Source organism: Maylandia zebra, unplaced genomic scaffold (assembly GCF_041146795.1).
Source record: "Maylandia zebra isolate NMK-2024a unplaced genomic scaffold, Mzebra_GT3a scaffold01, whole genome shotgun sequence".
Taxonomy (NCBI): Eukaryota; Metazoa; Chordata; class Actinopteri; order Cichliformes; family Cichlidae; genus Maylandia; species Maylandia zebra.
The window spans coordinates 730357-747791 of record NW_027490031.1 but is presented as its reverse complement, the minus strand read 5'-3'; the positions used below and the strand labels follow the sequence as shown (position 1 = coordinate 747791).

At 42.0% G+C, this 17435-nt stretch overlaps 3 protein-coding genes across 5 annotated transcripts in view; all 3 read left to right on the top strand.

Annotated features, from left to right (window-relative positions):
• Positions 1–4698: 4698 nt before the first annotated feature.
• Positions 4699–9692, top strand: LOC112432849 (E3 ubiquitin-protein ligase TRIM21-like). 2 transcript variants are annotated; one of them, XM_024801287.2, is made up of 2 exons: positions 4699–5218; positions 7767–9692. In XM_024801287.2, exon 2 carries the CDS (start codon positions 7776–7778, stop codon positions 9441–9443), a length of 1668 nt encoding a protein of 555 aa, XP_024657055.2. In that variant the 5' UTR covers positions 4699–5218; positions 7767–7775; the 3' UTR covers positions 9444–9692. The 2 variants fall into 2 exon arrangements, with proteins under 2 accessions (XP_024657055.2, XP_076737044.1); XM_076880929.1 differs by lacking the exon at positions 4699–5218 and adding an exon at positions 6949–7615.
• Positions 9693–9839: 147 nt separating this feature from the next.
• Positions 9840–12936, top strand: LOC101478787 (PI-PLC X domain-containing protein 1). Its single transcript, XM_076880930.1, has 5 exons — positions 9840–11257; positions 11352–11483; positions 11843–12007; positions 12149–12332; positions 12526–12936. Exons 1-5 carry the CDS (start codon positions 11021–11023, stop codon positions 12753–12755), a joined length of 948 nt encoding a protein of 315 aa, XP_076737045.1. The 5' UTR covers positions 9840–11020; the 3' UTR covers positions 12756–12936.
• A 439-nt stretch (positions 12937–13375) lies between these two features.
• The window catches only part of LOC112429799 (spermatogenesis-associated protein 20), a 57473-nt gene continuing 53413 nt past the window's right edge, over positions 13376–17435 (top strand). Inside the window, exons 1-7 of one of the 2 annotated variants that reach the window (XM_076880927.1) lie at positions 13376–13663; positions 14716–14780; positions 14866–15020; positions 15113–15256; positions 15434–15635; positions 15752–15882; positions 16983–17087. In XM_076880927.1, coding sequence (XP_076737042.1) covers positions 13467–13663; positions 14716–14780; positions 14866–15020; positions 15113–15256; positions 15434–15635; positions 15752–15882; positions 16983–17087 — 999 coding nt within the window. In that variant the 5' untranslated portion in view covers positions 13376–13466. Of the gene's footprint in view, positions 13664–14435; positions 14626–14715; positions 14781–14865; positions 15021–15112; positions 15257–15433; positions 15636–15751; positions 15883–16982; positions 17088–17435 lie in introns of those variants that run through there. The other variant, XM_076880928.1, reaches the window with a different exon arrangement.

Below are 17435 nucleotides of genomic sequence, written 5' to 3'. Positions count from 1 at the left end.
GTGGTGATTGGTTTAACAAACTGCGCCAGCAAACCAGGATCCATAGTAGTGGTCTCAGAAGTGCCACCAAAAACCATCACTTCTGTTTTCTGCTCATTAAAATGTAAAAAGTTCAAAGGCACCCAGGCCCTTATTTCATCAAGACATCTGAGCAGAGGGCCTACTGAGAAACCATTTATCTTTTAAGTGGGAAACAAATCTGGGAGTCATCGGCAAAACAGTAGAAAGAAATCCCATGTTTCTTGAAAATATACTCGGGTGGTATCAGATATAAGGAGAAAAGAAGCGGGCCTAAAACTGAACCCTGTGGAACCCCACATTGAAAAGAAGCAGCAGAGGATACAAGCTCACCAAGTTTCACAGAGAAAGTTTGGTCTGCCAATTAGGATCTGAACCACTGCAGTGCAGTACTCCTAACACCCACCACCTGCTCTAAACTGCAAATTAAAATCTTATGATCCACTGTATCAAAGGCAGCTGTTAAATCTAAAAGCACAATAATAACACAGTCATGTGATGCAGTTCCTAAAAAAATTATTAAAAACTCTTAAAAGGGCAGATTCTGTACTATGCAAAGCTTTAAAACCAGATTGAAAAACTTCCGAAATACAACATTCTTCTAAAAATGGATATTCATGGCTTGTAAACTACCTTTTCAAGAATCTTTGAGATAAAACTCAATTTGGAAATAGGCCTGTAATTTGCAGTCATTTCAGGATGTGAATTCCAGTAATACTGTAATATTTGCTGACACCTGAAGTTCATCCTTCTTCCGTTTACGTTCAGCTCTCTACACTTTCTTCTGGCTTCACAGGTGCCTTCATTCAGCCATGGTTCAGATATGGCTTTTACTTATCTAAGATTAAGGAATCCCAACAGCCACTTCATAAATGTATGGCACAGCATAGAAGAGCCACCTCCACAGGACAAGACTCAGCAGTCCATCTGCATCTAAAGGACAAAGGTCACTCTTTTGAGGATGCCAAAGTTCACAAGCACAAGTTCACAATGAACTCATCCAAAAACCTTGGCTGATTGTGACCTACACCCGTTTTCACGCCATTGTCCCTCTTGGGGGGACACTCCCACGGGGCTTAAATCTGGGATTTTCCACGGTTCGACCCTAGAACTGAAGAAGCTTCTCGGATGAAACGTCTTCAAGAAACAGCTGTGAGGACAGAGCAACTCCTTGGTAAATAATGCACTTGATGGTGACTTATGAAGGTCCTTGCAGTCCAGTTGATCTTGCGCACTTCCAGGATCCCTGTGTGAGGCACAGAGTCATAGGCTTTCTTGTAGTAAATGCAGGTGGTGCATATGTTGGTCAGTGTAGTTTTCCTTTGTGTGCCCCACTCACATATTAATCCTTATTCCTCTTTGTTGCTATGCCTAACAGGAACTTATATGAAGTACCGAGGTATTCTGGTGAGACCACTTGCTTCTTCAATTGAGCTTTTCAGGTCTATCTTTTTTGTGTGTGTGTGTGTGTGTGTGTGTGTGTGTGTGTGTGTGTGTGTGTGTGTGTGTGTCCTGTCTGGCACTGTAGCAATCAGAATTATGTCTGAAGGCCAAGACAAATGCCCAACAGATTTACTTTCCCAAGTGGGCCTTTTGCAATACTGGTCCACTTGATTGTCATAGTTTATTTGATCTTTATCAGTTATTTTTATAAGTTATTGTAATCAGGCCAGACTGGACTCGGGGACGGGAAAGAAAAACAAGAAGAAAAGTTCAGAAGAAAGTTAACAGAAGGAGAGAGAAAGAAAAAGGAAAAGAGAGAGAGAGAGAAAACACGATGAAAATCTGCTTCATCACCTTTTTTTTTCTTTTTCCTTTCTCTTGATCACCTGTTGAGAAAGAAAAAAGAAAACAAGCAGAGGAAGACTAGAGCAATAGCATAAACAACATCACGATGATCTATGTGACTATAACAGTAATACTAAATATTAAACATTATTGTGCAGCACGTAAGATCGACAGCGCACAGTGTGCTTTAAGGTCTCAAACTTAGTGTCAGTAAACAGTCACAGGCCTCAGGTACTTTTTAACGTTCTTAATCGCTTTCTTAGTTTATGTGATAATTCTGGAGTCACTTCTTCACCAAGTATGTGCGATGATTTTTTAGCATTTTTTTAATGACAAGATCCTATTGATCAGGGCCCTTGTCTCGTTGTCTGCTGCCTCAGATCAGAGTCCTTCTCCTGTGTGCTCAGCTGTCTTAGAGCAGTTTGATCCCGTCTCCCTTAAGGACTTGACCGCGGTAGTTAGTAACCTAAGATCATCACACTGCCCCTCTGATTGTCTCCCCCGAGCTTGCTTAAAAGCACTTTTAATACTGTTGGGCCTTTTATCCTGAGATTAATTAATACGTCCCTTGCTACAGGCTGCGTCCCATCATGCTTTAAACAAGCTGTAGTTCAGCCTCTTCTTAAAAAACAAAACCTGGACCCAACTGTTCTGTCCAACTACAGGCCTATCTCAAAGCTTACTTTTCTTTCTAAAGTCTTGGAGAAAGTGGTCTACCTACAGTTGCAGGCACACCTTGATTCTTATATGATCTCTGAAAAATTTCAATCTGGTTTTAAATCCCTACATAGCACTGAGGCGGCACTTTTAAGGATTTTTAATGCTATTCTTTTAACTCTGGACTCTGGCAGCCCTGCTGCCCTTTTATTGTTGGACTTGTCAGCAGCTTTTGACACGGTCGACCATGACATCCTGTTATCACGGCTAGAATTTCATGCTGGCCTAAAAGGATCTGCCTTACAGTGGTTTCGGTCCTATCTGTCAGAAAGGTTTTTTTTTTTATGTCAGTATGGGCCCCCACAACTCCAAAATAGCCCCTCTTAAATACGGTGTACCTCAAGGCTCTATTTTGGGTCCTGCTCTGTTCGCAGTCTATTTGTTGCCATTGGGCTCCATCTTCTCGCGGTACAGCATTTCATTTCATTGTTTTGCTGATGATTTGCAGATTTATCTACCTTTAAAAGCAGGGTCAGACCATCCCCAGCTCTTATTACGCTGCCTTGATGATGTCAAACAGTGGTTGTCATTAAATGTTTTAAAGCTAAATGAAAATAAAACTGAGGTTGTCATTTTTGGCAACTTTAATCATATCGACAGCACTCTGGGCTACTTTCCTCGTATTGTAAAACACATGTAAAAAACCTCGGTGTCTATATTGATGGTTCTTTTAAATTGAATAAGCAGGTGAGTGCAGCAGTTCAGTCCTGTTTTTTTTTAGTTAAGACAGCTAGCCAAGGTAAAGCCATACCTTCCGGCTAAAGTCTTTGAGCGTGTTATTCACCTTTTTCTTACTTGCAGATTGGACTACTGCAATTCATTTTATTATGGTCTAGATCAGGCCACCATCCATCATCTTCAGATGGTTCAAAATGCAGCTGCTCGCCTGCTAACTGGTACCAAACGGAGAGAGCATATAACCCCACTTTTAGCTTCTTTACACTGGCTTCCTGTCTCCTACAGGATCCAATTTAAACTTTTACTTTTTGTTTTTAAGTCACTTAACGCCCGAGCCCCTCCTTACCTGTCTGAGCTCCTCTCTGCCTATGCTCCAGGAAAAACCACGAGGTCTAGCTCAAAACTAATGCTGTCCATCCCACGGACTAACCTCAAATCCCGTGGTGATAGATCCTTCTCTGTGGCAGGTCCCAGACTTTGGAATAGTCTCCCCTTAAATATTAGATCTGCACAAACACTTGAGCAATTTAAATCTTTACTAAAGACACATTTCTATGCCCTGGCCTTTAACACACTATGACCCAAACATTTTGGTCTTATTTGAATTAGTTTAGTTATTGTTTTAATTCTTTTACTGTCCTATTATTGTTTTTTATTGTTATTATTGTATTACATTGTTGCTTTTTAATACCATTTTTATATTGTTAAGCACTTTGTGCAGCATCGGCTGTTTGAAATGTGCTATATAAATAAATTTGACCTTGACCTTGACCTTGAGGTAGGAGCCAAAAAGGGTGTAGTTTGTGTGTGTGATCACCCGTGTGTACACCTGTGAGCATGGACGCGCTTGTCTTTTTAAAAGGTTCCTTCATGTAATGATCTGCTAGAGGGTGTGGGGGGGCCACAGCCCCGTCCTCCAGGGCATGAAGCAGGTATGGAGGAGATCAAAACTCCAGACATCCAGAGGCCCCCAGAACACAAGAGACCAAGGAAGACCAACAGAGGGGCAGCCGCACCACTGTCCCAGAAAGAGCTGAGGAGAGTCCCAGATGAGGGCTCACTCAGCAGCCGCGGAGCAGAAGCCAGGGGGGGTTGCAGTGACGCGCCCGTGAGCTCCGCCGGCAGCCAGCTGTGCCTGAGTGACCGAGCCCCAGGCCGAGAGGCCGAGGGCACCCCACCTCCGAAGTGGCCCGAGCGAGCCCCAGGCTCCAGGCCCCGATAAGCACCCACCAAGGAGTGAGCCGGTGTGTACCTGGACGCCCATCCCCAGACACAAAGAACCACCAACGCACCGATGTCTGAGGGCGTCCGCCACCGGATATGAACTTTTTTCAAGACAGTGAATCTTGAAACCAGAGAAAAAATAGAGAGTTTTAACTTGTTCCATTGGCAGTTTTTTTTCACTTATTTCAAGCTAAAATATTTATTAGAATTCAAATTTAGACAGAAATAAAGTGAATAATATTATTTTATTATCACGTTGATGCAGCACATGGTTCAGTTAGCTTTGTATAAACACGTGTTAGAAATGTTCTTCAATCAGCTCTTTTTACTCTCATTTCACAGCCAGTACTTTTTACTTTTACTTGAGTAAAGAAGTTGAATTAGTACTTGGAGTATTTTTAACAGTAGTACTTCTACTTCAGTACACACTGTGTGTACTTTTACCACCTGTGTCTGAGACCTCCTTCAGGGTCCACCTGAAGCTCTCAGTCTGCTGTGGAAAAAGGAAATCCAGGTGAGTTTCTCCTGATCACCTGAGGCCGTCATTACTGTGTGAACCCACACACCACTCCTCACTCCTCCCACCCGCTGCACACAGTCACTGAGTACAGACCGGCTGATTCCTGTAAAGGGAGAGGCAAGAAGAGGCGGAGCAACACCTGAAAAACAAGAAGCTCAACGTCATTTTGCAGAAGTGAAAGTGTGAGAGAGCAGCAGCAGAGCTGCAGTCGAGTCCTGTTTGTCTCTAAAAGAAGATTCACTGGAGTCCATCAGATTCCTCTCAGCAACAGTGGTGAGTGCAGCTGATCACACTTCCTGCTTCTACACAAATCTTCACTCTGTTCACTTCATCAGGGTCTAGAGCGCCACCTCATTCCTCCATGGTGCCACTTAGGCTACGTCCACACTCGCCCGGATAGATTTGAAAACAGCGCTCCGCGTCCACACTGGTGTTTTCAGTCGTTTTCACAGAGTTGTGCGTCCACATTAAGACGGCTGAAAACGCTTACGTTCCAGTCCTGCGCATGCGTGAAACGCAAGACGATTCGACCGGTCTCATTTCTGTCTGCCGCTTATTCACTTTCCGGCTGTTTGAAACGTCGCAGCAAAGGTGGAGGAAAAGCACCGAGTTTTAAAATGGACTAACAATGAGGTGGAGTTGTTGCTGCGAGTAACACAAAAGTACAAAGTTGCAAAAGCGAGAGAGAATTAAAGAATTTTAAGAAAAACTCTGTGGAGCATGTGCAGACTGATATTCATCTTTAATAGGACTGTCAAAACTGCTGCTGTATAATGCTCTCCACTATCTTTGTTTAATTGGTCACATGCCTGCATCACATGACTAACATGCATCATCGTTTTAGAAAGTCTCTGTTTTCACTCTTCACTGTGACACAAACGCACCGTCTCCAAATTATTCACTTTCAGGCTGTTTGAATCGTCGCAGCAGAGGTGAGCAGCGTGATAGGAGTGGATGTAGCTGTGGGTAATGAGAAAAGATGAAAAGAACGATTGATAACTTTTTCGTTAAGGCCGGTGCTCTGACACGGAGCCATCAACCTCTCAGTGTCTAACACTGGTCTGCAGACGGCATCAGATAATGAGCCACATTAGATGGACTCTGAGCCCACTGACAGTAAAAGGGTGAAGTGTAGACATTTGGAAGAGAGCGGCCTGACCAGTTTCTCTGACTATGATACTGTAAAGCTGACAACATGATGCATTTACTGTGGTGAGTGTGCAAAGACCATGGCAGGTGTTGTGCCAAGGTAGGGATCCCCAACAGGATCTGTTTCCCTGCGTCAGGAACATCGGCTGGGCAGGGAAAGCGGACCCAACGCACTCCGCCTCCATCACGACCAACTAGACGTGGAAGGAGTGATGTTTTAGTGACAACATGAAAGATGAGTGTGACCGTTCAGTTTGTGGGTTACAACAGAAAATTATACATTTATTGTTCTCGTGTGTTATCGGACGGGATCGTTTTAACAAACCGAGGACATTTTCCTGATAATTATCTGTATCCTCCTGTAACTTTACTGTTTAAAGAGCTAAAACCTCCAACATTTCAGGATCAATAAGTCCTTATAAGACGTGTTTGTGAGCTAAAAATCAAGAATGTGGGATACTGTTTGTCTGTGTCAGCCAAACAACTTCACATCTTTGTAACGACTGTTAAAAAGATGTTCATCCTGTTGATCCTGTTCATCTGGACGCTGCACTGTACAGCAGACACGACGTTGTTCAGTTTGTGTTTCAGATGAACCAGTTTGTGTCTGAGTGTGTTGCTGGGTCTCCACCAGTTACTCTGACAACTGAAGGTTCAAGATTTTTATTTTGACATTTGCACACAGGACCAACAGTCCATGCACAGTGGAATACTTGTGCAGAGCTTTCCAAGTCAAATCACACTTTAACAATATAAAGACAGAAAAAGCAGGAGGATAGAAATGAAGTCCGGAGTAGGGTAGTCGTACTATTTTCTATATACAAAGAAAAAGAAGAAAATGTACAGAGAGTGTGTAGTTCTCTACCTCTTATCGCACTCACAGTGTTGCACATTTGTTCCACAGATCTGTTTCACAAGTCTGTTGTGAGTGTATTGCCCGATGGTCAGTGAACCGATGATACATTCAAAGTGAGGTTAAGTAGTGCTGTGTTATTTTAAGTGTTCAGTGTGTTTTTGTTTGCCGTCAGTCTGACAGTTGTGGGGAAGAAGCTGTTGAAGAATCGTGTTCTGTGTGTGATGCTGCTGTCCGCTCTGTTGTGTCTGAGATTGTATGTGCAGCTTTGTATGTGCAGGTCCATGGATGCAAGTGTTGTTCCCATAATCCTCTCTGCAGACTTTCTGACTCTGCAGAGCCTTCCTCTCTGTCTGTGTAGTGTTTCCATACCAGACAGTGATGCCTGCGGTGAGGATGCTGTCTATCAGTCCTCTGCAGGCCTGGGTGAGAGGGTGGTGGTTCATGCCAGCTTTCCTGAGCAGCCGAATGAAATAAAGCCTTTGCTGGGCTTTTTTCACAGTTGCTGTAGTGTTGAGAGTCCAGCTCAGGTCTGATGTAACCTGCAGTCCCAGGAATCTGTGGCTGTTTGCCCTCTCCACCTCCGTCCCTTTGATGATAAGAGGCTGCAGGGGAGGGAGTTCTTCCAAAAGTGCAGTATTCATTCCTTGGTCCGTGTTGAGGATGAGGTGAAGAAGCTTCTGTGATGAAAAGAAACTTAAAGAAGTCCAGACGCTTTTCTCTCCAAGCTCCTCAGACTACTGACGCTTGTTTCTCTCTTTGTAAAAATGAAATTTAAAGTGAATTTTGAATCAAATGTTTCTCTTCTTTCTCCCTCAGAGTGCAGACATGTCTGCTGCCAGCAATCTGCGATCTGAAGATCAGTTTCTGTGCTCCATCTGTCTGGATGTGTTCACTGATCCAGTCTCTACACCATGTGGACACAACTTCTGCAAAACCTGCATCAGTCAGCACTGGGACATGAATCAGAGCTGTCAGTGTCCCATGTGTAAAGAGACTTTCTACACTCGACCTCAGCTGAAGATCAACACCTTCATCTCTGAGATGGTGGCTCAGTTCAGACGTGAAGCTCAGCAGAAAGCCAGCAGCAGCAGCTCAGAGCAACAAGCTGCCAAACCAGGAGAAGTTTCCTGTGACGTCTGCACTGGAACCAGACTGAAGGCCCTGAAGTCCTGCCTGGTGTGTCAGACCTCCTACTGTCAGACTCACCTGGAGCCTCATCTGACACTGAAACGTCTGAATAGACATCAGCTGATTGATGCTGTGGAGAACCTGGAAGGCAGGATGTGCACGAAGCACGATAACCTTCTGCAGCTGTTCTGTAAGACCGACCAGACATGTGTCTGCATGCTCTGCCCTGTTTTAGACCACAAGAACCACGAGTTTGTTCCTCTGAGAGAAGAATATGAAGGAAAGAAGGCAGAGCTGGAGAAGACAGAGGCTGAGATTCAGCAGATGATCCAGAAGAGACGACTGAAGATTCAGGAGATCACAGAGTCGGTGAAGATGAGTAAAGATGCTGCAGACAGACAGAAAGCAGAAGGTGTTCAGGTCCTCACGGCTCTGATGGAGTCTGTTGAGAGACGCCTGAAGGAGCTCATGAAGGAGATCGAAGACAAACAGGAAGCTACAGAGAAACAGGCTGAAGGTCTCATCAAAGATCTGGAACAGGAAATCTCTGAGCTGATGGAGAGAAGCTCTGAGGTGGAGCAGCTCTCACGCTCTGAAGACCACCTCCACCTCCTCCAAAGCTTCTCCTCCCTGAAAGCTCCACCCAGCAAGGACTGGACAGAGGTCAGAGTTCATCCACCATCATATGAGGGGACTGTGGGGAGAGCTGTGGCTCAGCTGGAGGAGACAGTCTGGAAACCCATGAAGAAGAAGCTGTTTGAGGCTGAGCTGCAGAGGGTGCAGCAGCATGAGGTGGATGTGACTCTGGATCCTGATACAGCAAATCCCTGGCTCATCTTGTCTGATGATGGAAAACAAGTGTACTGTGGTGATGTGAGGAAGAAACTTCCAGACAACCCAGAGAGATTTTCTAAGTGTGTTAATGTTTTAGGAGAGCAGAGTTTCTCTTCAGGCAGATTTTACTTTGAGGTTCAGGTTAAAGGAAAGACTGACTGGGATTTAGGAGTGGCCACAGAGTCGATCAACAGGAAGGGAAACATCACACTGAGACCTCAGGATGGTTTCTGGACTGTGTGGCTGAGAAATGGAAATGAGTACAAAGCTTGTGCTTCCCCTCTCGTCCCCCTCTGTCTCCATCCTGGTCCTGAGAAGGTGGGGGTGTTTGTGGATTATGAGGAGGGTCTGGTCTCCTTTTATGATGTAGGTGCTGCAGCTCTGATCTACTCCTTTACTGGCTGCTCCTTCACTCACAAACTCCACCCATACTTCTGTCCCTGTCCTAATTATGGAGGTAAAAACTCTGCACCTCTGATCATCTGTCCTGTCAATCAAACTGATCAACGACTGATTTTATTGGATGAATGATTGATTTTTCTTGAAGGGAACAAATGAACATATTGAGTGTAAATCCTCTACAGTCTCCATGTTTCTATAGAATCTGATCATCAGGACTCTGATTCACACTTTGATTCTCATGGAGTTTGATTTGAACAGAAGAAAAGTTGAATCAGGAAATGTTCCCACTGATGGAGACTCGAGCTGAAGAGCAAATATCAGAGAACAAATGTCCAAAAGCTTCATTTCCAATAAAGTTTGTTCAATGCTTTGAGTGAATCCAGACTCATGTGTGGCTGTTATACGGAGCATCAGAGTCCAGCTGAGTTATGTTGGATACAAACTGCTTATTTTGGCTCTGTGAGGAGTTTTGTTCACTGAAAACTGATGAGACGGATAATATTCAAAGAACTCTGTAGAGATTCATGCATCCATGTTCTCCACCTGCAGGTGTGGAGGAGAAAGGTGGAGCACAGACTGCTGCATCCTTCCAGTCACATCATTTTGATGATTATATTTGCATGTTGTGATGATTTGGGTTAAAGACAAACAGAGTTGAACGGCTGCAGTCACAGCATGAAGACGATGCTGAAGCTGAGCTGTCAGTGAACATGTTTCACTGTGATTTGATTTGAAGAATAGAAAGTGTGTGTGGCTGCTGACAGCTGCAGTCTCTGCTAGTCTGCATAACACACACACAACTTTCCCCCTGAGGCAACGATGCAGCAACAACACAAAGAACAGCTGCAGACACACACACACACACTGTTAAAGAACACTTTACTGTTTAAGGCAGAATTCCTCAGTAACAATGATTTGAGTCTACTGTGTCTACTGTGGTTTCCAACATACAATCTACTGAAACATGTTTTTCTTTCTGCCGTACAAACTATTTGATCTCAACATCTTTGCTTTTTTCCTCCAATCGTTTATTCTGATTATTTTATTTAGTTTAACTAAGAAAAGCTTAAAATTTAACTCTTAACCTGATTTAAACGTTTAATTTCTCATTAACTCAGACTTTTAATTTATTTCCTTGTTTAATGTATTATTTCTTTATCCTTGTTTAAGTTTTGCCGATCCTTTCTGTGTAACCTGTGTTACGCCCCAGTCTAGGGGTACAGGAACGCAACACAAGTTTGAAAGAATTGCCCCGCCCTGGTCCCCAAAACCATACACAAAGGGAAACCAATTTCTTAGTGAATCGTGATTTATTTTTCTGCACTGCAAAAATGAAGCTCCGGGGTGAACAAAGGCCAAAATAACAAACAAAACAAGCTAAGTCAGGAGGAGGTGTTATCTACAACCCTATGTGAAATCAAATATCAAACAAAAGACAAACGCTACACCTAACTCCCTAACTGAAATAAACAGGAGAAAACAGTGCAAGGAAAAACAATAAGGCAGCTCACCCCTTCTGTTGCAGTGCTATTTACAAGGCTATTTACAATGAAAACTAATGTACACACTATATACAAAACTCCAAAAAAGTCGCACAAAGTCACAGGCACAAAAGTCTCAGGTTTTGGAGGCCAGGGTCAGGTCTGCTGCTGCTGTCAGTGGCTGCCCCGGGACAACTGCTGGTGAGGGATTTGAATGAAGATCACATGGCCAGGGGACCAATCAGCAGCCGTCAGCTCATCCACTCCGGGACCTGCAAAGACTTAAAGGCACAGACAACAACAGCCACCAAAACAGATTATGGACAGGGCCATAACAGAAGCCATGACTCTGTGAGTTATGATTTGGATGCCAGCTCTGCTATTATAGAGCCTGACAATCTAAAACGATTCAGCTGGATTTATTGCTTACGCAGAATAGTACGAACATGGGGAATGACCCAGGTAAGGGGAGTTTCTGACCTGCCGCTATCAAATTTATAGGTGAACGTAACAAACAGAGAATGGAATGTTTGACTGATGTTGGTTTTTATCACAGGAATACAACATCACAATGCAACTGGAAGCAGGAGTTCGCTACTTTGACTTGAGGATCGCTCGCAAACATAATGACCACCATCCCACTAGGCTTTACTTTTACCATGGGCTGTACACAAGCACTGATGTTGAGGTAATAATAAGCATATTATGTAAAAGTACAAGACTATATATACCAAAGTACAAGACTAAAATATCAAATTTTTTGATATAAAAATAACTGAACTTTTAGCAGATTTTTTTTAACTTAAGAAGACCTTTACTAAGCTTTAGGCAAGACCTGTTTTAAAACTAGTTCAAGTTTTAAAATATGACCAAAGGTAAATAAACACAGGTGTTACTGATTTCCTTTATGAAGTGTCTGTTCTATTTTGGTAATTAGCCTTAGTTAATGTGATTTATAACACATGTGCTCACTTACTGTGTCATGAAGGAACCCTATAAAGAAGATTTCTTTTATCTAATGCCAGCTAATTTTCCCATTGAGTTCAGACTGTTCTCGGGGAAATACATGCCTGGACAGTGGCCCATCCTAAAGAAGTCATCATCCTGGCTTTTTCAAACTTCAATGGTTTTGAGAAAAACATTAAAGATAAACTTCACAACCATCTTATCGGCTTCATTAAGACCATGTTTGGAAGCACACTCGTCCCCCCGGTAGTGTACAGTTTTTCTTCTTTTTTAAAAAATGTATTCATTTATTCTTAGATCAGTAGGTCAAATAAGTCTCATTGTTGAAGTACTTACTGTAACCTTTGCTTATAGTTTCAAAATAAGATATTCATTATCTTACAACAGGGCATCCCCACACTGCAGAACTGCTGGGACCAAGGCAAAAATGTCATAGTTTCATATGACTATCCAGCAAACTACCATCCTGAAATGTGGAAAAAAATAACTTATTACTACGCCAATAGCATGGACCGTGCACAAGTTAAATCAAAAATATCTGAAGCCTTGGGAAAGGAAAAGACTTCCAATTGTGAGTTTTCTCAACTATGCCATGTTATAAGTTATAGACAGCAAGACATTCATCTTTGGTGATCAAAAAACAATATTACTTGGGATGTAAATATCCAAAATAACATCTATTCAGAGAGAAAAAAGTTTTAAACAGCCAGGTTATACACAATATAATTTGAGATAATTACTAAGCTTCAACTTGTTCCCCACAGATTTCTTTGTATGTGGTTTGAACATGACTCTTCCAGCAGATCATAGGATACTCATCTACATCCTTCGTCTCTGCGACAGTTTCCCCAACGTTATTAGGAGGGGTCTGCCTAAGCTCCTGAAATGGCTGAAGCAGCAATCAGGTGTGAACATCGTTGCCTCAGACTTGGCAACTCGCAAGGACTTTGTGTCAACAGTTGTTGAGCTCAATTCTGCACTAATGAAACCATAACTGAAAAAGTATTGTGTTTCTTTAGTTTGAATATGACGGTGTGTGTGTGTTTTATTCTTTAAACCATAGATAACTCATCGGTTCATTGAAAAGATATAAATATTGTACAGTTACTAGAGGCTTAAATATTTTGCTTGTACATAAGTATTGTATTGCTTTTTTAAATAAACAATAAATTGTTTTTAAATTTTTATTTAATGTGTCAAATACAAAAACAAACACATTTTGTGTTGTATAAATTCAAGACTAATAACAATTAATAAAATAAAAAATGTGTAGAAAAATAAGCATATGAACAGGGTGTAATATTAAATTATAAGCCACATACACAAGGAGGTAGGAAAAAAGTGCAGATATATATTTTATCTCACATATCCAATGCAATGTGAAGATGGTTTATAATATATTAGAATTTGTGTTTTATTTCCTTTAGGTAATGTAAAGATTTTATATTTAATTTAAATTCGTTTACGAAAATAACAAACTTGGGAGAAGACGTTACTGCACAGTTTGTCATTTTTATTTTGTATCACCAAAACAAATACATTATCTCCTGTGATCCCCACTCCTGCTTTGTTGTCGCGCCTCCATCTGTCAAGTGAGGGTATTGCAAAAAAAAAGTGTTTAACTCATGCCTGGAAGTTTTGACTGCTGTCTCTTCACAAACTAGCTAACGTTAGCTTGCTAAAGTGACGCACTTGGTGGATTAGGATGTTAAGACTAGCATGGCGTCGGTCGGCGTCCAAACATAGCCGCGCGGGACCTACATGCGTGTTAACTGCAGCTTATTCGGGAGCGTATAGTCCACAGCAGAAATCACAGGGTGACTTAAGGTGTTTCAGACAAATTCCCCACCCACCAAGCGACAGGTCACCGCTCCTCCATCCCCGGGCGGCCTGCTACCTCAGGTAACGCTGCCTCAGCTAATGTGTAGCTAATGCTAGCTGTACGTAAACACTGCTTTGACATTTTACAGCAAGCATAGCGGGCTTAGCATAAAAGTCACGACCTGTTGTATTATGATACGGTTGTTGCTTGTGGCACAATAGCACTAACGAGTGTCGAACCACACCATACTCCCATATAAAATCATTCATATTAATATGTCCCTAAGGCTAACTCGTGGCCAGAGACATTCCCCCGTAGGGGCAAACATTTGATTAAAATCATAATGCCACGCATTTCAATTCGGTGTAAGTACAAAGGCTGACAATATGTTTTGGTTTCTATTAACTGGTTAGCTTTTCTTGCTGGTTTCTTGGTAACTCATCGACCACCCTCCGCTAACGATGAAAATTCTAGCATTGTGCTTCTAAGTTACACGTGAAAAATCACGCACATATGTGCAGCTTTTCCACCCGAATTCAACAAAAATGACTCATAAAGTGAAAGCTGTTTGTTGACGTTTTCCGGGGTATGAACTTTTATTTTTTAGCTAAGTCATAATAAATTGGAGAATATTCAAATGGAATTCGCCACGGCTGCCAGTCTGGACTAACAGCTGCTTGACAGCTACTGCAGCTTTAATGAGCTGCTGAACAAGCTTGTACAGCCCCAGAAACGCTCAAGAATTGTAATTAGAAAAAATTAACCTATCAATATTAGTATATTATTTTATATATTCTTTTGTCGATATACTACACAGGGTATTGACAGTGTTTCTGTAAGGAACGGGTATGTATAGAGAAATTTGAACTGAATGTTGTAGCTGTATTTTTATCGTATTACTCAAGGGTAACACAATGACATCCTGGGGCTGGCTTAACATTGTGTAAGGTATTTAGTCACTGTATTTGGGCCCACACCGAGGCAGCAACATCAAGATTGCTCTGTTTTGCTAATAACAACATGCGCACAACCCTGTCGACTGGTGAGTGCTTTTTAAACTTCAGATGGACATACTTTCTGAAAGCACGGCCAAATGCTACGTTTTGTTTTTCTTTTTTCCTTTTTTGGTCAGGTATCCATGGGGGAAGGATGCTTTTGACAAAGCAAAGAATGAAGACAAACCCATCTTTTTATCCGGTAAGAGTTAAAAAAAAATCTCCGAGACATAGATTACAGATATCTGGATCACTACATTAAGAATTTTCTTTTGCTTGACCTCCAGTGGGCTATTCCACATGCCATTGGTGCCATGTTATGGAGAGGGAGTCCTTCGAGGACGAGGAAATTGGCAAAATCCTTAGTGAAAACTTCATCTGCATCAAGCTAGACAGAGAAGAGAGGCCTGATGTGGATAAGGTCTACATGACCTTTGTGCAGGTTTGTATACATTTACATTTTCACATGAAAATCTCTTTCAGCTTCACTCTGCTAGTGCCCCTTTATAATTTTTGCCTGGGAATTATTTCCAGGCAACAAGTGGAGGTGGTGGTTGGCCTATGAGTGTGTGGTTGACTCCTGAACTTCGACCTTTCATTGGAGGCACCTACTTCCCTCCCAGAGACCGTGGAGGTAGACCTGGGTTCAAGACGGTCCTCACCAGAATCATAGATCAGGTAGTAAAACTTCAAGAATTAGGGAACATTATTATATCAGATTTCATGCATTGTTAGTGGGGATGAAAAAAAGTCGTTAAAGAGATTTAAATTATATTTTTGTTTGTTCTCTTTACCCTCCTGTGCTGTCTCTGTGGAAATGTATGAATGACATAAAGTATGACTTGTGTTCTAAAGTGGCAGAATAATCGTCCTGCTTTGGAGTCCAGTGGGGAGAGGATCATTGAGGCCCTGAAAAAAGGCACAACCATCACTGCAAACGCAGGCCAAAGTCCTCCACTGGCTCCAGACGTGGCTAATCGCTGCTTCCAGCAGCTCGCCCATTCCTATGAGGAAGAGTATGGAGGCTTTAGAGACGCTCCAAAGTTCCCCTCACCAGGTCGACATGAGCCCAAGTGGTCAGCTCTGTAGCTTTAAGGCCTGTAGAAAATTCTTTATTTGACTACCTGACAGCAAGTCTTTTCCTGTTTCTCTCTCTTGCCTATGCATCTGTAGTGAATCTGATGTTCCTCATGTCCTATTGGACTGTGAATCGCTCCACATTGGAAGGGGTCGAGGCTCTCCAGATGGCCTTGCACACGCTTCGCATGATGGCGCTGGGAGGCATCCATGACCACATTGCACAGGTATAAACAAACCAAACTAGTGTTGTAATTCAGGGTTTTTCTTTCTTGTTGTTGTTGTTTTTTTTTGTAACAGGATTATGAATGGCAAAGTATTGTAAAAAAAATTGATATATGAATAAATATTAAACACAGAAAAACAAAATTCAAACCACCAGGTTGAGTGGTAAAGATTCATGAAAAATAGGGAGTAAATTAACTGTCAGAAAAATTTATAAATTAACCCTAAATTCTGGCTGACAGGGTAGATGCTTTTAGTTCAGCTGATGCTCAGCTGATACAGTTTGTGACACTGGCAGCTGTCATGTAGCTTGTCCCCACCATTTCTGCTGACTCTGCATGCTGCTTTGCAACCCAACTCTACCCTGGCTCAACCTTTTTCTAGCATAATTAATGCCACATCCAATGTCCTTGAGGCCTGCTCTGTTCTGTGAGGTCTGCAGCATAACGTACTATATACAAGTATCCATAACATAAAATATTAGAAGCCTCTCATGAAAAACATCCACAGGTCTCTTTCAATCCATTCCATTTTATGATCATTTTAAATTCACTAGTAGAAACTGGCATGTTTAAGTTTAGGTGTGTTTTAATAAAACGCTGTTTTTCCCACATCTGTCAGAACTCATCAAAAAAGCAAAGTCTTAAAAGGGCATTTGTGCTCGAACAGACAAGGATACCAAGACAACCTGGAAGTTTACCCAGAAAACCAAAATATGTTAGTGCTATTTTGTGCATGTGGTCAGTGATGCCCAACCCATCAAATCATACAGAATGCAGTGGCGAGTCATAGAGATGCATGACAGACTGAATCAAAACTGTAGGGGAAAGCTCTTAAAAAGGGCATTTTGTACGGTTAGGACATTTTATTCATCAAGTAACAAGAAAATTAAATAAAAAGTTGTCAGAAGTGGTGCTTCTCTAATGTGCAAGCCTGGTTTGTTCATGTCAGACACAAAAACACACAGATGTACTCTTGGTCTCTTTAATATAATCGTGTTTTTAGTTCAAGTCAGATATACTTATGTTGTAGTACTGATACTTTCAACTAATTTTAGTGAGTAAAATTAAGCAGCCTCCCTCTTTATGTCTCTTTATCTCAGGGTTTTCATCGTTACTCCACAGACTCCTCCTGGCATGTTCCTCACTTTGAGAAGATGTTGTACGACCAGGCTCAGCTGGCTGTTGCCTACATAACAGCTTCCCAGGTGTGTGCAATTGTCTCTGTGTGGCTGTTTGTGTATCTGACAGTGTAATTAGCTCTGATCTTTCTCTCTTGTCTGCATAATTAATGTTACCCCCCAACCTAAAATCTCCAGCATAAGAGATGGCAAACATTTACTTTGTTTCAGAGTCAAATCAAACACTCACAGTGACAACACATGTGCTGTTATTGTGAGGCTTATTGTTTGGGCAATGGCCTACCAGAACATATTCTGTAATTTTACACATTTATTTCTTACAGTTTGAGCCCAAAGAGTTGTGATAACAGATTTCTTTCATCATCATTTATTTATTTATCTAGCACTTTAAAAACACACCTGGTAGACCAAAGT

Bases quoted from the DNA above. Each gene is read 5' to 3' on its own strand.
- LOC112432849 (XM_024801287.2), top strand. From the start codon at position 7,776: ATGTCTGCTGCCAGCAATCTGCGATCTGAAGATCAGTTTCTGTGCTCC.
- LOC101478787 (XM_076880930.1), top strand. From the start codon at position 11,021: ATGGCCAGGGGACCAATCAGCAGCCGTCAGCTCATCCACTCCGGGACC. The intron at 11,258-11,351 runs GTAAGGGGAGTT...TTTTTATCACAG, and splicing joins GAACATGGGGAATGACCCAG to GAATACAACATCACAATGCA. The intron at 12,008-12,148 runs GTAGTGTACAGT...ATCTTACAACAG, and splicing joins GAAGCACACTCGTCCCCCCG to GGCATCCCCACACTGCAGAA.